The sequence below is a fragment of the Phyllobates terribilis genome, unplaced genomic scaffold (assembly GCF_046119375.1).
Source record: "Phyllobates terribilis strain yellow unplaced genomic scaffold, ASM4611937v1 Scaffold_1__5_contigs__length_1240528914, whole genome shotgun sequence".
NCBI classification, from domain to species: domain Eukaryota; kingdom Metazoa; phylum Chordata; class Amphibia; order Anura; family Dendrobatidae; genus Phyllobates; species Phyllobates terribilis.
Genome location: NW_027362761.1, coordinates 585,354,934 through 585,377,817, shown reverse-complemented (window position 1 = coordinate 585,377,817; position 22,884 = coordinate 585,354,934). Strand labels below are relative to the sequence as shown.

The following is a 22,884-nucleotide window of genomic DNA, read 5'->3' as shown; positions in this document are numbered from 1 at the left end:
ATCAGGGAGACACTATTACTGTTTTTCTTTACGGAAAAAATACCAAAAGCAGGATAATATTGATTTTTTACCGTGGAATGGCAAAACCACAGTTATAATTTACTGGTGTATACCAGACTCTTTTAAATAGATATATTTGCGGCTGAACAGTGAGCGACAAACTGTTTTTTTTTTTTTTAGGTAAAAATGGCCCAAAAGTGGATAATACAGAGGTTTGAACCGTGGAACAGCAAAACCACACTTCTATTTCTCTGGCCTACACCAGACTCTTTTAAACAGATATATTTGTGTCTGAACTGTCACAGACACACTTTTTTTTGGGGGGGCGGGACACCAAAAGGTTAATAAGATGGGTATTTGTACAGTGTGAAGGAGGGAAAAAAAAAAGAGGATTTAGATGGAAAAAAAAAAGGATTTTTCCTGGCCCCCGAGACCTGGAGCTAATTCTAGCAATTTGAGCAGCAGCACACAGGACTGTAATGCAGCGTTTGCTGGTATAACCACTGCGTCTCCTATACAGCCCGCCTGCCTGATATCTGGCATGGATATTAGTCCTAAGAAGGACTGTTTGTTTGATTTGGCAGACTTTAGAGACCCTACACTAACTATTTCGCAGTATAAATCTCTCCCTAGCTCAGCAGCACTGACCCTACACTAGCTGATCCCGGCCGTCTGTGTCCAAGATGGCGGCGCCCGGTTTTAAATACTCGAGGTGACGCTGTGCGGCCAGCCAATCACTGTAATGCCCACAACCAACATGGCTGCAGCATTACAGTGACTGGCTAGCAATCCCTGCATGTTCATTGGCTCTGTAAAGAGCGCCAAACATGCAGGGCGGAGACCCTAGCAACCCGGAAATGCTCGGTGCTCGCTGAACATCCCGAGTAGCGTGATGCTCGGGCGAGTACCGAGTAGTGTCGAGCATGCTCGCTCAACACTAGTCAGGATGTGATCCTTCTGCTACTAAAATAAAGAAAGGAATGGTATAAAAGTGAAGCTATTTTTGAGTGATAGAAAAAAAATAAAAGCGTCTTTTCTGTGATGCAGCGCCAGGCGTCATGTCTGCCCCGCTGCTTTGTGATTTTGTGATGTGTTGCTTGAATTGCGTGTCTTATCTGCTGCACTTGACCAGTCACAGGGAGGAGACGAGAGACCTGTCAGCTGTGCAGATCGTGAGCGTGCAAACAACATGCTGACAGCGGCGGCCAGCCCGTGTGATTACAGCTGAGCGCCGCTCTGACAGGCGGAGAGGACGGCCGCACATCTACCAGCCCTGATACTACACGCCAAGACTCATCAAAGACGTGCGGAATCACCGCACAATCTCCTAATATACTGTCTGCGAAAAATGCAGCATTTTACTGTCCCAGCAAAGTGAATTAAACTCCCTGAAGTTTCGTGCACATGCTGCTTATTTTTTCAGCGCAGATTTGAAGCAGCTTCATATCTGCCGCATCTCAATTATTTTTTAACCGTTTTTGCAGCGTTTTTCAGCTATTCAAATGACTGGGAAGAAAAAAGCATGCAAAAAAATGGCCTTTTTTTTTTTTTTAAAGCAGAAATGTCTGCTGCAAATACTTAACGTTTGCACAGACTAAATGTAGATTGAGAGTGTCCCTTTAAGCCCTTGCCTATGTAGGACGTACCAGTACATCCTACGTCACTTTTACAACATACTGTAATGCTTAAGTATTCCAGTGTATAGTCAGGTCCCCTGGGGAGACTTAAAAAAAAAAAAGATTAAAATAAAAAAATATATAAAACAGATAAAATAAAAAAAATATATAAATAAATGCACGACAAAATAAATAATAAAAAGTGATAAATAACAAAAAAAAAAAAAAAAATAGATAATAAAAAATAATAAAAACAATGCAGAAGTATTCCAGCGTAAAGTCAAGTCCCTTGGGGAGACTAAAATAAATAAAAAGATAATGAAAAAAAAAAATTACCAAAAATATAAAAACAAAAGAAAAAAAAAATAAATAATAAATGAATAATGAAATAATGAAAAATAAAATAGAAAATAATAAAAAACAATTCTGAAATATTGCATAGTATAGTCAAGTCCACTGGGCGGGCTAAAAAAAAATAAATAAAAACAAATGAAAAATATAAAAAAGGTATAAAAATACCAAAATAAATAAAAAATAAATAAAATAGAAAAATAAAAATTAATAAAAAATAAAATAGATAAAAAATAATAAAATGATAAATAATGCTGAAGCATTCCAGTGTATAGTCAAATAAAAAAGTACTGAAAAAAATTAATGCAAACAAAAAAATAAAAAATAATAAATAAAAAGTTACGTTTTTTAAAATATAAAAAAATATAGAAGTCTGAATTTCTCCTTCCTTTTCTAACCCCCCCCCCCCCCCCAAAAAAAAACAACAAAACCCCACATATTTGGTATCACCGCATTTGTTGGAAGTCCAGTCCACCAAAATAGACATTTTAAATACAGTAAATGCAGCAAAAAAAATAAATAAATGGCGCTTTTCACTCATCCTGCATCCACACCCCCTCAAAAAACAAAATCAGAGAGCAATCACAATGTCTTATGTACTGCAAAATGGTGCCAATAAAATCTACAGTTCGCCGTGGCAATAAAAATAAAAAACACAAGAACACAAGAACAATCCTTCTCATGGCTCAACTGATTGTAAATGAAAAAGAGACGTTATGGCTCATGGAAGAAGGAGAGTAATAAAAAAACGAAAGCGCAAAAACTAAAATTCGTCAGGGTATGAAGGGGTTAAGACACCAGGAATGGGGATTGATATACTATGGCGCAGTATAAACACACATGAAGCCGTCAGTCCTGAGAAAATGCAGGCAGCAAATATGAGAAACCGCTCGCTCCGCAGAATCAATCAAGTTAGAAGCCGAGATCCTTCTTTAGCTCCGGGCCACAATTATAACTATTGACCCGGAGCCGTAACTGGCGGTGAACTGGAGGTTAAATATGCAAATTGTGCCCAACCTGCTGCGCAAAAACCTCCTCCCCCCGTGTGTGCACAAGGCTCAACTGAATGGTAAAATATCCAGTTACTCGTCATGAAATCCTACAAAAACGTAAAAGGGTTAAAGAAACAATTGCGCTCTGTCAACGGCATAAAGATGTCAGGTGTGCGCCGCCGAAAAGGTCAGAGCGACGATTTCTGCAAGTGACAAGCCGGAGGTCACCGGAGTAACGAGCAGTCCAAGAGCTGCTGAACGGCGGTGCCCTCACAATGTCACTAGTGCCCATTTTAGCATTTGGTACACGACATATAGGACTCTGACAGGTCGCGGCTCAAATAACGCAAACTGCTCAGATTATGATGCATCTTATTCCAGGAAAACTTTGCTGCTTTTTTTTTTTCTCCGAAATCAGCGCCAACCCTGTCCGCAGGTTGTATGCAGCATTGAAGATCTTTCCCATTTACTTAAATGGAGCTGAAGTGCAGTGCCACTCATGGCCTGTGGACAGGTGTGGCGCTGTTTCTGGAGGGTACTACCTGTAGATTGGACTCTTCTGTATCCCAGGACTGAACATTGGGTGCAGAGATGATGTCTATTTCAGCTCATTAGGTGAGACAGGCAGAAGAGCCCTACTATGCTAGATAATATACAACACATGGAAAGTATTCGCCGGGGCCAAAAATAACCAAAATCCAAAGTACTGCAGACCTGTAACAACATGCGGGGGTCACGAGCGGCATGAGATCATTTATACAGAACAGGGATCAATGAGGACTCCGCAATCCTGGAAGGGGAAATATTCCAGAAAAGTCATTAATATCCCGAGAGACTGTGCAGGTCTTTCTCAGTTCGAGAAGTTTCACAGGATTCTATTATTAGTGCGATTTTACTTTATTATTTATTTTATTTGCAAGAATTTTCTACTTGATACCTGAGAATATAGGATTCTGGTTCTTAAGGGGGTGGTCTGGCGGCTTCATATTTGGGAAGCGTCGGGATGGGAGAGTGGCGGTGTTCCAGGAAGGATCTTTTATCAATTTTTTTAATGACTTTGTAACTCTTTTAATGATAAAATTCTTGCTTCCTACAATCATCACTCGAGGGCGCTCACGAGCTCAATGCATACTGCTCATGCAGAGAGCTCAATGATAGCACTGTATGCAGGGAGCGGCTGAGGAAAATGAAAAATAAGAAGGGTTTCCTGGTCTTCCATAATAATCTGATGACTGCGGGTTCTGACTGCTACGCTCCCCAGGATTGTCAGGCGGTCTCTCCATTACAGCCTTTGGGAGCTATGGAAATAGCCGGGGGGTCTTACTAAGCGGTGCCCATATTTCCGATAAGGAAAAGTCCATATGTCCAGCGGAGAATGAGATTTCCTGTAAATTTGTGATGGGGTGTTACTCACCTGTCCTGGCTCCAGTGCCGGGTTCTGCGCCTTCTCCTGCCGCACTCGCTTTGCTCTGTTCCTCTGTGCGTTCTGTTTCGTCACTGATATGAGGGCATGCTTACAGGCCAGCTCCGGCACAGAGCCACCGCCTAAGTATTCAGGTAGTTATCGTGGATCACCTTCCTGCTTTCCAGCAGTGATACATCACTGGGAAACTCTGCTACACTGCTGGCTGGCTTTGCCTTGGACTTACAAACTGAGCTGTACCACTGCCAGTTCAGCATTGGACTCTGTGACAAACTCAGCTCTGCTATATTGCTCCCAGCTCTGCAATGGACTTATCTGTGCTTAATTACCGCATCACTGTGCAATTTAGCTATGTTTCACCTTCCATACGGAGTTAATTCTGCTACGTCGCCAGACCAGCTCTGCCTTTATACTTCTTGTACCAAAACTCAGCTCTGCATCACTGGCTCCTCTTTGAGTCTAGTCCGTTTCCACGTGGCTGCTTCATCAGATCCTGTGATTCCCGCTTGACGGTCCTGATGACATTCCGCTACGTGAACCAACCTGCTGCACCAACATCATTTGTCCGTGCTCCACATAGACTGTTCATCTGGACCAATGGCTTTGAGGATCTACCTCACCAGGTGAGACACAACAGCAGTTTAAAAAAAAAAAAGTTGTAAAAAAGTTTCAAAAACTTTCCTTTACTCTTCTTGTAAAGTTTTTCTCTTTGATACACAGTGTCACAACACTTGAAAACGTGGTGAAGACGTGGGTGTAATACTACTCAGACATCACAGGGTGAGGGTAAAACAGTGTGACAATAGTTTATTGAACCACCAAACAGATAGAACAGTCCCAGCAAATACACAAGGTGGTGCAAAATTACAGAGTCTCACTCTGCCACTGGCCAGCCGGGAATAGAGCAGTGAGGTGTGTGGCCAGGGGACCTGATTGTCCCAACCTGGATTTCCTCATAACGCCTCTGAAAGTTCAGTGATAGTCAATGGAGCAGGTCTGTATTCCTCTTGATGGAGCCATGTGTCCTGGTTACTGTGCTGAAGAGTCTCTCTTGGCTCCGTTTTTATACAGTCTCCTTGATACAGAGGCATATGCCCATTAAATAGTTCACAATTGTCCTTTCAAGCACATAACCACAGGTCAAGGATAAGGGATGATGATATTATTCCACAGGGCTCAAGTATCCACAGCTCATCCTCCAAGGTTGACTGGCAAACACCCTACAATGCTATTTAACATATCTAGCAAACATCCATTGTTCAAAGATCCTGAGTCACTGTATTGAAAAACTAGCAGACGATACGTTGTAACTGCTGATATAAGATGTAAATGACAGCCATTCATCAATTACCAAATATCAACTCAAGTGATCAACATTCAGGCTTATACAAACAATAATCTGTGTTGATCAACAAAAGAAGAACACAAATTCAAAAGTCAACATAAAATTAAAGGTGTATGGCTCCTGGCCTACTGAATTTATATGTCTGGATAATTAAGAAGAAATGCTGCGTTGTCACAGACGCAATGGACAACCCATTTCTGCATATGATTGTCTGGGATGGAGAGTGGCACTTACCCTGTGGGATCACCACTGGGTGGAGGTATTCAGAGGGGGCAAATTCTTCATAGCGAAATTCCAGTATAAGCAAAACAATTTTTCAAACACCTTTGGGCATCCACTCGTCATGAATTTCAAAATCTCTGCTTGCTGTGATTGAATGACAACCACCATAGATAAAGGGATTTTTGGCCAAAAGCAACACTTAGCCCTCTTCTTCTGGGCAGCTGATAAGTGTCAAATCGAATGGGCCGAAATGGGGAAATGGAAAGCCAACTTACTAGACTTCGCAGACTTGTGCTGATGCCTTGTAACAAACCATCAGCTGCGAGAAGTTCAGATCTGTGGACATTTTCAATCTCCAGATGTAAAGAAAGAATTTACCCATTCACTTACAGCAAGCAGAGATCTGGAAAATGGTTCCAAAAAAATGAAACCAAGTGTCTTTAGAAAGTTGCAGAAGTCTCCGTTCTAGGACGATCAGCCCCTTTTATAGTCAGACGGCCGGCCGCACGCGTCCCCGTTTTGCAGATGACTACACACATCAGCATGCGGTCAGACGGCGGATTCATGTCACTGAATTGCAAGCAGTTCAGGTTTTAGCTCCAGTTTTCCATTCCAAGGTCACTTTGATATTGAAGACGGGTTTGTACTTTCAGTGCACCAAATATTTGTGAAACAGGAGACTTCGGCTTAGTGCACGAACCATTTTGGGAACATGATGCAGCCTGTAAATAAGGAGGCAATATGGTGTCAGTGATTCACTCGGTTATTACCCCCCAGAGCAGTGCTGAAACCTGCGCCGGGGATGGTATGTGGACGCGCGCCTCGGTGCTATTACATGTCTGCACATTGGGTGCTCAAGTGACTCCTGGAGATTAATGTAGAGCCGAACCGAGGCGAGCACTGCTCCGAAGACCAACGTCCGAGAAGGGTCAACGGGGAACATCTTCCGTTATACACAACGGGGTGCTTCCGGCCCGTTCACATACCCATTACTCAATATTAGATGGAGGTTTTGTTTTCCCCACGAGTCGAGAGCAGAGGTGGAATGGCTGCGATGAGGCATCCAGCGAGCTCAGCCTCACTTGGCAGGACATTTTAGAAGCGGCTAACAAGTGGCAGATCATCAAAGAGAGCGGCTTCGACGTGCACCTTCCACTTATTCGTGTATGTGCATTCCTCCTGGCCTGGCAGGGGTCCATATCCCAAAAAACGGATTACATTTCAGGAGAAAGGAAGTGAAGGGAAATAGCAGGAGAGGCTTTCACGAGCGGCTAAATATGGAATACAGACTGAAAAGACACGCTTTCTGCAGGCTCTGCGCCGAAAAAAGGGGGCGCAGCGACAAGCCGCGGATCAGCTCCGAACTCAGCCGAACCCTACAGACATGCAGGAAACCCATTTTCTTACACCCCAGTAGAAAATGTGGAAAAAAAAAAAAATGAGCCACACCTGTTTGGTGGAAGTGAATGAGGCAGAGCTGCGAGCAGGGGGTTGGTAAGAAAGCAGCCAAGTTTTTCGACTCCTGGACAACCCCTTTAATAGATGGGTGTCCTATTCTGTTTTCACATCGGAATGTATAGAGGTTACAAAGAACGTTTCCCCTCTGGAGGACCCAGTGTGATCATAGCTCATCTATTCCTACGAAAGCTGTGCAATACTTTGGTTCACCTGCGGGAGTGCTGTAGAGGAACTGAACACTTGCTTCCACATCAGAATGGATAATGGTTACATAGAGCGTCTCCCCGTCTGGAGGACCCAGCGTGATCATAGCTCATCTATTCTTATGAGAACTGTGCAATACTTCGGTTCACCTGTGGGAGTGCTGTAGGATAATTAAACACTTACTTCCACATCAGAATGGATAATGGTTACATAGAGCGTCTCCCCCTCTGGAGGACCCAGCGTGATCATAGCTCATCTATTCTTATGAGAACTGTGCAATACTTCGGTTCACCTGTGGGAGTGCTGTAGGATAATTAAACACTTACTTCCACATCAGAATGGATAATGGTTACATAGAGCGTCTCCCCCTCTGGAGGACCCAGTGTGATCATAGCTCATCTATTCCTACGAAAACTGTGCAATACTTCGGTTCACCTGCGGGAGTGCTGTAGGAGAACTGAACACTTGCTTCCACATCAGAATGGATAATGGTTACATAGAGCGTCTCCCCCTCTGGAGGACCCAGTGTGATCATAGCTCATCTATTCCTACGAAAACTGTACAATACTTCGGGTCACCTGCGGGAGTGCTGTAGGAGAACTGAACACTTACTTCCACATCAGAATGGATAATGGTTACATAGAGCGTCTCCCCCTCTGGAGGACCCAGCGTGATCATAGCTCATCAATTTCTATGAGAACTGTGCAATACTTCGGCTCACCTGCGGGAGTGCTGTACGAGAACTGAACACTTGCTTCCACATCAGAATGGATAATGGTTACATAGAGCGTCTCCCCCTCTGGGGGACCCAGCGTGATCATAGCTCATCTATTCTTATGAGAACTGTGCAATACTTTGGTTCACCTGCGGGAGTGCTGTAGGAGAACTAAACACTTGCTTCCACATCAGACTGGATAATGGTTACATAGAGTGTCTCTCCCTCTGGAGGACCCAGCATGATCATAGCTCATCAATTTCTATGAGAACTGTGCAATACTTCGACTCACCTGCGGGAGTGCTGTAGGAGAACTGAACACTTTCTTCCCAGTTCCCTTTCAGATCATTGGTGACCTGTAAACTAAAAGGGATAACCCTATATGTAGCATAAGGAAAACATGGCTGCTTTCTTCCAAAAAAAAGAGCGCCACCCCTGTGCAACGGTTGCATGTGGTACTGCAATTTCTTGTTCAATTTGACCATTTTATATTTCAATAAAATAGTATGGATTTAATCCTAGGATGCTTTTCTGTCCCCTGCAGACCAGTATGGCCACACACCCAGCTTTCCTACAGTCCTGAAAGGCACAACATGAGCTGTATTACCGCCGGTCCTGATTCTACCGTCATACTAAGTGATTTCCGCCACTGCTCCCTTCCTAGGTTATACCGGCGGCATACCATGGTCCGCAGCAGGTGCGGTGGCTTCTGTCCCAGGACGATAACACAATATTACCCTGAGATTATCGCCTGCCGGCACCAAGTGATCAGGAAGCAGAGACGGGGGGGAGGGGAAGGGTTTCGCAAGTAAGGGTCTATTTATGTGTGACCAGGACAAAGTTTCCCCCCCCCCCCCCTCAAACTTTTTTTTATTTTCCCCCATGACCTCGCTTTTTGGCAGCACTAATGAGCTACAAATTGGCCCACATTTTTCACAAAAATTTTTTGTGTTCTCACAAATTCTCGGCTTCTACAAGTGTCGCCACTTAATGATAAATTTGGCACAAATTGCGCACAACTTTTTAAGCATGGTTGTCCACCAGAAACCATGGGGAGAGCAAATGACGCGAGTGAATATAGAATTTTACGTAATTTGTGACTTTTTATGGCTGCGACATAAACATCTTTATTTTCTTAAATTGGTATTTTGGGCTAAAAATAATTCTTGAAATTGTGTCCCATAAAAATGTTTGACCGTTTCCCTTTTTCCAGGCTCTACTTACTGCTGAATGAGTTATCTGAGATTCTGTTAGTGAGCTCATTCTGCTAAAAAAATTCTTTTGTCTTTTTCTGACCTCCTCGGTGATGGCTTATGGCTCACAGACCACATCAAAGATGAGCTGGCCAACTGATAGGAGCTCAGAAAAAAAGACAGATCAATGAGTTACAAACTCCATGCCAGAAAGAGCTCTCTTATAGATACTCAGTTAACTCATTCTACAGCCAGCAGTGTATAAAGAAACAAAAGAGCCTTAAAAGACAAGCGGTGTGACATTTTATAATACAATCCAATGGGATTTCTAGGCTTAAAATACATGCATTTAAATTAAAATCCATATAGGAATTTAAAGGGGTTTTCCACCTTTGAGAATATTATTTACTTGTATTTTTGTTTAAAAAAAAAAAAAAAAAAATTTTGCAATTGGGTTTCATCAAAAATTTTGCACTGATTGCCTTCAATAGCCTCTGTGAAGCAGTGTGTACTGATGGCTGCGGAATGAGTTAACTGAGGATCGGAAAGTGAGCTAGTTTTCGGAAAGCTGAAATTATTTTACCATTTTTTTTCAACCTGATATCCATAAAAGCATGAATCCTTGGCAGCACAGTGCAGCGGGGGGTCCGGGCGAGGCAGAGGGTCGATAGAAAGCTACGAGCCCATTATCACCGATCAATGCAGGCAGGACGCTGACTGACAGCTCTCCAGATCTTTAATTTCCATGTGAGTGGAGGCCGCGCCATCCATTTACTAATAGACCCAGTGCGGTCTGACGGCGTCACATCCAGTGCTAACAGCAATCCCGGGAAGCCACGGTCAAGGTCACCTGGAAGCAGCCAGCGAGCATCGTCCGCACTCTACATTCTCCCCCCGCTTACACCTCGGCTTGTGAAGCCCCCATAGCAGCATCTCATGGGGAGGTTTACTGTGCACAACGCTCAAAAACTCCAAAATTCAGGAAAAAACATGAATACTCCAGTGCGCCAGGTAATCAACCACCTTACTGGTGCCACCGTAGATCGCCAGGCGCACGTTCATTACGGGGGTGGTCTAGTCACAGACTCCCCCCAATCTTTTATGCCACTTCCTATCATCGTACTTTATTTGTACTATGTCACACTATAATAACTAATGAGGGTGGATGGCGGCATTAATTGTACTGAAGGTGGATAGAGAAAAACTTAGTGGTGGGGAGGCAGCATTAATCATACTGAAGATGAGTGGCATCATTAATTGTAGTGTGTGGCTGCATTAATTATTTTGAAGGTTGGAGGCAGCATTCATTGTATAGGGGTGGTGGCATTATTTAAACTGAAGGTGGGTTATACAAGGGTAGCAGACGGTATTAATAGTGCTGGGGTGGCCGGAGGCATTAATAGTGCTGGGGTGGCCGGAGGCATTAACAGTGCTGGGGTGGCCGGAGGCATTAATAGTACTGGGGTGGTCGGAGGCAGTAATAGTACTGGGGTGGCCGGAGGCATTAAGAGTGCTGGGGTGGTCGGAGGCATTAACAGTGCTGGGGTGGCCGGAGGCATTAACAGTGCTGGGGTGGCCGGAGGCATTAACAGTGCTGGGGTGGCCGGAGGCATTAACAGTGCTGGGGTGGCCGGAGGCATTAACAGTGCTGGGGTGGCCGGAGGCATCAACAGTGCTGGGGTGGCCGGAGGCATCAACAGTGCTGGGGTGGCCGGAGGCATCAACAGTGCTGGGGTGGCCGGAGGCATCAACAGTGCTGGGGTGGCCGGAGGCATCAACAGTGCTGGGGTGGCCGGAGGCATCAACAGTGCTGGGGTGGCCGGAGGCATCAACAGTGCTGGGGTGGCCGGAGGCATCAACAGTGCTGGGGTGGCCGGAGGCATCAACAGTGCTGGGGTGGCCGGAGGCATCAACAGTGCTGGGGTGGCCGGAGGCATCAACAGTGCTGGGGTGGCCGGAGGCATCAACAGTGCTGGGGTGGCCGGAGGCATTAACAGTGTTGGGGTGGCCGGAGGAATCAATAGTGCTGGGGTGGCCGGAGGCATCAATAGTGCTGGGGTGGCCGGAGGCATTAACAGTGCTGGGGTGGCCGGAGGCATTAACAGTGCTGGGGTGGCCGGAGGCATTAACAGTGCTGGGGTGGCCGGAGGCATTAACAGTGCTGGGGTGGCCGGAGGCATTAACAGTGCTGGGGTGGCCGGAGGCATTAACAGTGTTGGGGTGGCCGGAGGCATCAATAGTGCTGGGGTGGCCGGAGGCATCAATAGTGCTGGGGTGGTCGGAGGCATTAATAGTGCTGGGGTGGCCGGAGGCATTAACAGTGCTGGGGTGGCCGGAGGCATTAACAGTGCTGGGGTGGCCGGAGGCATTAACAGTGCTGGGGTGGCCGGAGGCATCAATAGTGCTGGGGTGGCCGGAGGCATCAATAGTGCTGGGGTGGCCGGAGGCATTAACAGTGCTGGGGTGGCCGGAGGCATCAATAGTGCTGGGGTGGCCGGAGGCATCAATAGTGCTGGGGTGGCCGGAGGCATCAATAGTGCTGGGGTGGCCGGAGGCATCAATAGTGCTGGGGTGGCCGGAGGCATCAATAGTGCTGGGGTGGCCGGAGGCATCAATAGTGCTGGGGTGGCCGGAGGCATCAATAGTGCTGGGGTGGCCGGAGGCATCAATAGTGCTGGGGTGGCCGGAGGCATCAATAGTGCTGGGGTGGCCGGAGGCATCAATAGTGCTGGGGTGGCCAGAGGCATTAATAGTGCTGGGGTGGCCAGAGGCATTAATAGTGCTGGGGTGGCCGGAGGCATTAATAGTGCTGGGGTGGCCGGAGGCATTAATAGTGCTGGGGTGGCGAGAGGCATTAATAGTGCTGGGGTGGCCGGAGGCATTAAGAGTGCTGGGGTGGCCGGAGGCATTAAGAGTACTGGGGTGACCGGAGGCATTAAGAGTACTGGGGTGGCCGGAGGCATTAAGAGTACTGCATTGTGTGGCAGAAAACTGAAAAATGGTAGTGTTGGCCCCTCAAAAATAATCTGTGTGAAACGGTGGAGAAGCAGGAGAGAGAGGCCGATCTACTAAATGCCTTCTTCTCTACCCCCGAGTACTGCAAGACGGAGGGCAGTCAACCCCAAGTACTGCATGACTGACGGCAGACACCCCCGAGTACTGCAGGGCGGATGGCAGACACCCCCGAGTACTGCAGGGCGGATGGCAGACACCCCCGAGTACTGCAGGGCGGATGGCAGACACCCCCGAGTACTGCAGGGCGGATGGCAGACACCCCCGAGTACTGCAGGGCGGATGGCAGACACCCCCGAGTACTGCAGGGCGGATGGCAGACACCCCCGAGTACTGCAGGGCGGATGGCAGACACCCCCGAGTACTGCAGGACGGATGGCAGACACCCCCGAGTACTGCAGGACGGACGGCAGACACCCCCGAGTACTGCAGGACGGACGGCAGAAACTTCCCCGAGTACTACAGGGCGGACGGCAGACACCCCTGAGTACTGCAGGGCGGATGGCAGACACCCCCGAGTACAGCAGGGCGGATGGCAGACACCCCCGAGTACAGCAGGGCGGATGGCAGACACCCACGAGTACAGCAGGACGGAAGGCAGACACCCCCGAGTACAGCAGGAATGACGGCAGACACCCCAGAGTACTGCAGGACGGACGGCAGACACCCCCGAGTACTGCAGGACGGATGGCAGACACCCCTGAGTACTGCAGGACGGACGGCAGACACCCCCGAGTACTGCAGGACAGACAGCAGAAACTTCCTCGAGTACTACAGGGCGGATGGCAGACACCCCCGAGTACTGCAGGGCGGATGGCAGACACCCCCGAGTACAGCAGGGCGGATGGCAGACACCCCCGAGTACAGCAGGGCGGAAGGCAGACACCCCCGAGTACAGCAGGAATGACGGCAGACACCCCCGAGTACTGCAGGAATGACGGCAGACACCCCAGAGTACTGCAGGACGGAAGGCAGACACCCCAGAGTACTGCAGGACGGAAGGCAGACACCCCCGAGTACTGCAGGACGGAAGGCAGACACCCCCGAGTACTGCAGGACGGACGGCAGACACCCACGAGTACTGCAGGACGGAAGGCAGACACCCCCGAGTACTGCAGGACGGACGGCAGACACCCACGAGTACTGCAGAGCGGACGGCAGACACCCACGAGTACTGCAGAGCGGATGGCAGACACCTCCGAGTACTGCAGGACGGATGGTAGACACCTCCGAGTACTGCAGAGCGGATGGCAGACACTCCCGAGTACTGCAGGACGGATGGTAGACACCTCCGAGTACTGCAGGACGGATGGTAGACACCTCCGAGTACTGCAGGATGGATGAGAATAATAGAACTGGGGGGGAGGGGAGGGGATATGTGTGGCTGGGTACCAACTTGCTCAGTGATAGGAAACAAAAGGGTGGTGGTTATTAATGGAACACTCTTGAATTGGGTCACAGTTATCAGTGGGGTACCACGGGGGTCAGTATTGGGCCCTCTTCTTTTTAACATATTTATTTATGACCTTGTAGAGGGTATACAGAATAGAATTACAATAATTGCAGATGATCCTAAACTCCGCAGGGTAATCAGCACAGAGGAGGCTAATTTAATATTACAGAAGGATTTATGTAAGCTGGAGGCTTGGGCTGAGAAATGGTAACTAAATTCTTATGTAGATAAATGTAAGGTCATGGTACTTGTTTTTGTCTTCGGTATATAAGAAGGACATAGCTGAACTAGAAAGGGGGGAAAAGAGCGACTGAGGTTATTAATGGAATGGGTGAGCCGCAGAAGATGAATACGGGTTATCAGACTGGGGGTTATTCAGTTTATAAAAACGAAGGCTTAGGTGTTATCTTATTACCATATACAAACATATGTATATGGTAATAAGATACATATGTATAATGATCTTTTTACACCTGGGCCTGTGATTGTGACAAGGCGACATCGTCTACGTCTAGAGAAAAGTAGGTTTAATGATAATCACAGACGCAGATTCTTTACTATAAGAGCTGTGAGACTATGGATTCTCTACAGTACAGGCAGCGAGACTATGGATTCTCTACAGTACAGGCAGCGAGACTATGGATTCTCTACAGTACAGGCAGCGAGACTATGGGTTCTCTACAGTACAGGCAGCGAGACTATGGGTTCTCTACAGTACAGGCAGCGAGACTATGGATTCTCTACAGTACAAGCAGTGAGACTATGGATTCTCTACAGTACAAGCAGCGAGACTATGGATTCTCTACAGTACAAGCAGTGAGACTATGGATTCTCTACAGTACAAGCAGTGAGACTATGGATTCTCTACAGTACAAGCAGTGAGACTATGGATTCTCTACAGTACAAGCAGTGAGACTATGGATTCTCTACAGTACAAGCAGTGAGACTATGGATTCTCTACAGTACAAGCAGTGAGACTATGGATTCTCTACAGTACAAGCAGTGAGACTATGGATTCTCTACAGTACAAGCAGTGAGACTATGGATTCTCTACAGTACAAGCAGTGAGACTACTAAACTCTATGCCACATGATATTGTAATGGTTGATTCACAAAAAAATACAAGTGTCTGCCTCATGGAGTTTTTGCCTTCTTCTGGGTTGACATGTTATAGGTTGAACTCTATGGACTTTTGTGCACTTTCAACCTAAAAACACTATGGTCGGCGATTACCTCCAGTGGTCACATGTCTGTACTTCAAAAGGGGTTACAGTGACCAGAGGACAATCCCTTCAACAGTACTGACGGAGGGTGTATGGGATGACAAACTACCCTGGGTTAGGTAGCGCATGAAGTATATTGAGGAGGGGTTGCGGTATTACTTGTGTTGTCTGTAGGTAGTTTTCTTTTTGGCAGCGTTAGTTGTATGTAAGTGGTAGCATATCTGTACTGCGGGTTGTTTGCATGTAGGGTGGCGGCACGGACTGTCCGTTATATAGGTGGCGGCATTCATTTTACAATGTGTGGCAGCATTAATGGATTACTTGATGGCCACAATGACTGTAGTGTGGATGGTAGCACCGACGGTGTATATAAGCTGAATATCTTGCAGGCAGTACTAAGCTGAGAAAAATCGTGACATGCAGCATTAGGAGATGCGGATGATAGAAAATAGCAAAAAAAAAAAAAAAACAATGAAACAAAAAAAAACTAAATAATGAAGAGACAAAAAAATGGACTTTTCGCTGTTGACAGGTCCCACAAGAAGAGATCCAGACATGGCTACCTCAATAAAAGCCGTTGGGTCAGCACATAAAACAAAAGGATTTTCTTCTGCGGCAACTTGAACGGTTCAATATGGACAAGATAGACAAGGAGAGGCCTATTTATGAAGGAATGTCAAACAGATCGGTGATCCTTAAACAATCCCTCCGAGCTTCCATTACCCAGGAGGTTCACAGAAAGGCCAAACCCAACACCTGAATACAGAGAAGAGGAACCTCCAAGAAAAGTGCATCCGATGTCCTGTGGACCCCACAGCCGAGGGTCTGTCCTCATATCACCATCCTAAAACCTCCTAAGATCCTATTAGAGCTTAACGTGAAAGATAAACGGTATAAAAGGGTAAAAAGGGATAGACATTCACCATTTTCGTAAGTTGTAAACATCCAAAATATTATCATAAATCTAACCCAAAGAGAAGATGCACAGCGCCCCCCGGAGGGCAAAATCAGCCCCGAAAAGCCACGAGACCATGACATAAAGCGACAGTATGAAATGCGATATTAGAAACTCACGGCTTCCGTGACGGCGATTTCATAAACTTTCTTGAAATCCACCATGTTGAAGAAGAAGAGTTTCCCGCTGCCTTCTCCTTTCTTAACTGACAGCCCAGTTATCAAGAGTTTATCATCAGGGCTGAAACAGCAATCTGTCCTATAGGAAATAAGAAAAAAGAATGAATGAATGAATAAAGGCAGAGAGGGATGGAGAAGGAATGGATGAAGGAAGGTGGGAAGGAAGGAAAGGGTGAAGAAAGGTGGGAAGGAATGGAGGATGGAGGGAAGGCAAGAAGGAAAGGATATAGGAATGTGCGAAGGAAGGCAAAAAGGAAAGGATGAAGGAAGGAAGGAAGGCAGGGAGGAAAGGATGAAGGAAGGCAGGCAAGAAGGAAAGAATGCAGGAAGGAAGGCAGGAATAAAAGCAAGAAGGAAAGGGTGAAGGAAGGAAGGCAAGAAGGAAAGGATGAAGGAAGGAAGGCAGGAAGGAAAGGATGAAGGAAGGAAGGCAGGAAGGAAAGGATGAAGGAAGGCAGGCAAGAAGGAAAGGATGAAGGAAGGCAGGCAAGAAGGAAAGAATGAAAGAAGGCAGGAAGGAAGGCAGGAATAAAGGCAAGAAGGAAAGGGTGAAGGAAGGAAGGCAAGAAGGAAAGGATGAAGGAAGGAAGGCAGGAAGGAAAGGATGAAGGAAGGAAGGCAGGAAGGAAAGGATGAAGGAAGGCAGGCAAGAAGGAAAGGATGAAGGAAGGCAGGCAAGAAGGAAAGGATGAAGGAAGGCAGGCAAGAAGGAAAGGATGAAAGAAAGCAGGAAGGAAGGTAGGAATAAAGGCAAGAAGGAAAGGGTGAAGGAAGGAAGGCAAGAAGGAAGGCAAGAAGGAAAGCATGAAGGAAGGCAAGAAGGAAAGGATGAAGGAAGGCAGGCAAGAAGGAAAGAATGAAAGAAAGCAGGAAGGAAGGCAGGAATAAAGGCAAGAAGGAAAGGGTGTAGGAAGGAAGGCAAGAATGAAGGCAAGAAGGAATGGATGAAGGAAGGGAGGATGGAGGAAAGGCTGAAGAAAGGAAAGCAGGAAAGAAAGGATGAAGGAAGGCAGGCTAGAAGTAAAGGATGAAGGAAGGCAGGAAGGAAGGCAAGAAGGAAAAGATGAAGGAAGGCAGGAAGGCAAGAAGGAAAGGGTGAAGGAAGGAAGGCAGGAAAGGATGAAGGAAGGATGGATGGAAGGTAGGGAAGACGGAAAGAAATGAATAAACCAATAAGGCATGACAGGAAAGAGAATGGGAAATGAGGGAAAGAAATAAGTAAATGAAGGAAGCTATGTGTGGTGGAAGGTAGGAAAAAAGAAAGAAAGAAGGTAAGAAATAAAAAAGGAAAAAGAAAAAGAAGAAACAAAACAGAAAGCAAGAAAAGAGAAAGAGGGAGGGAGAAAGAAAGAGAAAAAAAAGATAGAAAGACAAAGAAGGAAAGAAAGAAAAGTATGGCTAAAACAAGACATAAATGAAGTATTGAAAGTACAAAGGAAGGAAAATTTGGAGGAGGAACAGAATTGACGCCGTCACCGCTACTCAGATCTCACAGTAATTCCCACGCTCCTCTATAACCAGTGCAGGCCACATTGTAGAAGCTGAATCTGTATAATACTGCAGACCCCAATCATAAATCTGTGTACGGGTGGGTTTCTATAGGGGGCAAGTGAGGAAGGGCAGCGGTCAGGAGACAGGAGCACGTAGTAGCAGTAGCGGTGGACATCTCCACCCTTGTAGCCGTGGATGATTACTGTACAGGTGGAGATTGTGGTCACTAATATACGGCAGGACGACACCTCGCACAGAATAATCTCTTTAGAGGGTTGTCTCTATCACAAATATTGAGGGGGTATCACTGGCATACGCCACCAATACCCGGTCAGCTGTATTGTCCAACCATAACCAGGACAAGGTGCCAGCAGGGCTAAGAACGCACCACCACTGGCTCCACAGTGGCAGCTCGAAAACAGCCGAGCAGATAAAGTCTTCATTTGACCCCTGAGAAAAGCGGAGAGAAGCCGGGACCCTGATCTACTGATCGGTGGTGGTCGCTGCAGTTTAACCTCCACCAGGTGGACACCGGTGACATATCGGCAGTGCCGGGGCTGAATACATACATTGGGAAATAGTTGGGCAGTCCGGAGGCCTCGTGGATGGGCTTCTTAAAGTTTCTCATGTCCCATGTCTTTAAAGTGTCGTCTCCTGGAACGTAGAAAAGAACCAAACAGAACAGTAAGAATAAAAGGCGGAACGTTTACACCAATATAAAACAATTCTTCTGCAAAACAGAATTTCATGGGGAGAAATCGTCAGGACGAGGCGTATAGCCAAGTGGAAGAAATGCAATAACTCAGCAATAAGTGTCATCAACAATCCAGGAGCTTCGGAGCACGATGTCTCCTCACAAGTGCTTTCCTTTCCATATCTTGTACCAATCTTGGGTCCAATCCAATGCTCCATTCACAGCCAGAGCTGTATCCTAAATTCTGCTATTAGCTTCCAGGCAGAAATATCTCCCATTCCAGCAGGATACTGTTGGCGCACTGTCAGCTCAGTATGTAGCTTGCCGACTGTTCAGCATTATCAGCAGCAGAACTATGAATTCAGCTCTGGTTGCAAGTTAGACATTTAGAGCTGAATTCCCACCTGCACCAGAGGAGGTCCGACCTGATGTGATAGCGGGAGAAGAGCAGCAAGTGGCATTATTTTTTGGCATGAAAACTGGAAAACACGGCGACCTCAAGTGTCAGCCTTTTGTACGATAAATCTATGTGAATGGAGCCTTAAAAAAAACGACATCACTTTTAAAGGGATATTTAGATTTTTCCGTAAATAATAATATATGACGCCACTTTATGATCGGTACAGGTTCACACTGATCCTGGAAATGTAATGGCCGCAGATTTGATTTCTTCTGTCCCCTCTATCACTTCTTTCTCTGTTGCATGGAGCTACGGCGCAGCCATAGTAACTTAAATGCAGAGAAAAATAGCTTCAAAGGGGTATTCCCATCTCCAAGATCCTATTAATATGTAGTAGGTGTAATAAAAATCTTAGCAAATACCTCCAATTAGAAATGTAGCATAGTTCTTCTGATTCGCTATGTCGCTTACCCCATGTGCAGGGAATTGCAGTAGCTTAGGTATCCATGGTTACAACCACTCAGATAGTGACCGTTAGTTGCTAGTGGTTGTAACCATGGATACCTAAGCTACTGCAATGCCCTGCACATGGGGTAAGCGACATAGCGAATCAGAAGAACTATACTACATTTCTAATTGGAGGTATTTGCTATTATTATTTGTACACCTACTACATATTGGTATAGGATCTTGTAGATGGGAATACCCCTTTAAAGACAAACCTCCCAATGATAACAGGATTTATTTCACTGTTCCAAGTAATTCTGAACAACAGAGTTTCCAAAAGTTTTATAGGTTGTAAGGAACTGAAATGGTCATTTGTGGAATTGTTGGAATTGGATGTCAGAATCACCCCCAGAGCTGCTGTTCTGATGTTAATGGCTTCCCATCCTAAGTCTATGTTCGCACGTTGAGTTTTTACTGCGTTTTTTTCTGCAGGCAAAACCTGCTCTCTTGGTAGTAAAGAAGCTGCTTACCAAAAAAAGCAGGTTTTGCTGCATTTTTCAGGATCCCAAAGTCCACCCCCGAAGCATGAAAACAGGTCACCAATGCAAGACATATGTGACACCATAAAACATTTTTGTAAAAAAAAAAGGACAGTTTGATCAAATTATTTAGAATATGTCTGAAAAAAATAGTGACTATTCTGAACAAAAAAGTTCATGAAAAAATACACAATTACAAATGTAACAGCGAGGGGAGGTGAACTGGTCGGGAATAGTTTACCTAAGACACTGGCAGTGCATTGAGTTTGTGGACACTGTTTACTTTCACACTTTGGTCTGCCCTTGAGTTGCTCAGGCATTGTTCAATTTCACACCTTGGTAGGCCAATGTTTAATTTACACATATCAATAATTTAATTAAATTGTACTAATCTTAAACTGCCATCTCAGGTTTAAACTTGGGAAAATCACAAAAATAAATGTGAATAAACATAAATAGTGGAAGGGAGGATGGAAGGAAGGCAAGAAAGAAAGGATGAAGAAAGGAAGGCAAGAAGGAAAGGATGAAGAAAGGAAGGCAAGAAGGAAAGGGTGAAGGAAGGCAAGAAGGAAAGGATGAAGGAAGGCAAGAAGGAAGACAGTAAGGAAGGCAAGAAGGAAAGGATGAAGGAAGACAGTAAGGAAGGCAAGAAGGAAAGGATGAAGGAAGACAGTAAGGAAGGCAAGAAGGAAAGGATGAAGGAAGACAGTAAGGAAGGCAAGAAGGAAAGGATGAAGGAAGACAGTAAGGAAGGCAAGAAGGAAAGGATGAAGGAAGACCATAAGGAAGGCAAGAAGGAAAGGATGAAGGAAGACAGTAAGGAAGGCAAGAAGGAAAGGATGAAGGAAGGAAGGTAGGCAGGACGAAGGGAACGAAGGCAAGAAGGAGAGGATGGATGAAGGAAGGGAGGATGGAAGGAAGGTAGGGAAGAAGGAAAGAAATGAATAAACCAATAAGGCATGGAAGGAAAGCAAGAAAGGAGGAAAGGAAAGAAGGAGAGAAAGATTAAGGAAAATAATTCATAAATAAGGGTAAGAAGAAAATTCTGAAGAGAGGGAGAAAGGAAAGAAAATGGGAAATGAGGGAAAGAAATAAGTAAATGAAGGAAGCTGTGTGTGGCGAAAGGTAGGAAAAACAAAGAAAGAAGGAAAGAAGGGAAGAAATAAAAATGGAAAAAGAAAGAAAGAAAAAAGAAAGCAAGAAAAGAAAAAGGGAGGGAGAAAGAAAGAGAAAAAAAGATAGAAAGACAAAGAAGGAAAGAAATAAAAGTATAGCTGAAGTAAGAAATAAACGAAGAATTGAAAGTACAAAGGAAGGATAGAAGGAATATTTGAAGGAAGAACAGAATTGACGCCGTCACCGCTACTCAGATCTCACAGTAATTCCCACGCTCCTCTATAACCAGTGCAGGCGACATTGTAGAAGCTGAATCTGTACAATACTGCAGACCCCAATGATAAATCTGTGTACGGGTGGGTTTCTATAGGAGGCCAGTGAGGAAGGCCAGCCGTCAAGAGACAGGAGCACGTAGTAGCAGTAGCTTGTGGCCATGGATTACTGTACAGGTGGAGATTATGGTCACTAATATACGGCAGGATGACTGCAGCCTCTGGAGGATCCTACACCTTGAGATTCGTGGGTCTCCAGAGGCTTCAGCAGCTTCAAATACCTGTTTGCTGCTTTGTTATTGTATTTTAGCAGCTGGTACCTCAATCCTATGAATTTGTCTGGCAGAAACCTTCCTTATTATGCCTTTATCTGCACTAACCCGTCTGGGCTATGCATCAGCCACAAATCTCTTCACTGTAAGTTTTTGTAAAATATCTAATGTTTTGACACCATTTCCAAAGCATTTGACGCTTTTCGGCAGCAGAGAGATTCTTTTTCTTTCCCCTATTACTTGAAATCTTTGGATGCTTAATAATGTGGAACGTCCTTCTTAAGTAGTTTTTCTTTAACACTTTCACGACATATGATGTAAACTTGCATCATATATCATGTCCCTGCCTTTCATGACTGATGATGGCTGATATAATCAGCCATCATGTGTCTCTAACAGCCGCGGGTGAAGTGGTGCTCCACCAAAGGTGTTAACCTGTTAAATTCCGCTGTCAATCTCGGACAGCGGCATTTAACACGCGCTGGTACGGGGGTGCGCATTGCACGCTTCCATCGGTGCGCCCGTGATGTGATCGCGTGGCGATAATGGGTTGTCATGACGGCTGGGGGTCTGCTGATGACCCCCATGCCTGTCATTACGATCCTCCTGTGAATGGCAGCCCGTGGCCAGCGTTCACAGGACACTGATTCTCGCTATGCATAGCAGTGCTGATGCTCTGCTATGTATAGCACAAGCGATCAGACGATCACAGCTTCAAGTCCCTAAAGGGACTAACAAATACAGTAAAGAGTGATTAAAAAGTTTTTAAAAATATGTAAACAAAACAAAAACAAAACAAAAAAGTTCAAATCACCCCCCTTTTGCCCCGTTAAACATAATACAAAAAAATACACATATTTTGTATCGCCAGAATTACGTTTTTTGGCCGCCGCAACATTGCAATAAAATGCAATAACGGGCGATTAAAATATCATATCTACCTCAAAATGGTACCACTAAAAACGTCAGCTCAGGGAGCAAAAAAAAAAAAAAAACGCCCTCATCCGGGCCCAGATCCAGAAAAATGAACATATTACAGCTCTCGGAATAAGCAAAAAATATTTTTTTTACACAAATATCCAATTTTTTTTTCACTATTTAAATAAAAATTAAACTACACATGTTTGGTAACTGCGTACTCATACTGACCTGGAGAATCCTATTGCCCGGTCGGTTTTACAGTTTAGTAAAGTAGAAAAAAAAAAAAAAAAAAAAAACCTATTGTGAAATTTTACTTTTTTTTTTGCAATTTCAATGCACTTGGAATTTTTTTCCTCGTTTTCCAGTACACTATATAGTAAAATGAATAGTG

General features: G+C 45.4%; 1 protein-coding gene across 3 annotated transcripts in view; it reads right to left on the bottom strand.

The window, feature by feature from the left end:
* The window catches only part of WDR70 (WD repeat domain 70), a 372,583-nt gene that overhangs the window by 78,227 nt on the left and 271,472 nt on the right, over positions 1-22,884 (bottom strand). For all 3 annotated transcript variants that reach the window (XM_073681819.1, XM_073681803.1, XM_073681812.1), the window contains exons 12-13: positions 18,402-18,486; positions 16,282-16,420 (exon numbers count right to left, since the gene is read on the bottom strand). In XM_073681819.1, the coding sequence (XP_073537920.1) occupies positions 16,282-16,420; positions 18,402-18,486 (224 nt within the window). The remainder of the gene's footprint in view (positions 1-16,281; positions 16,421-18,401; positions 18,487-22,884) is intronic.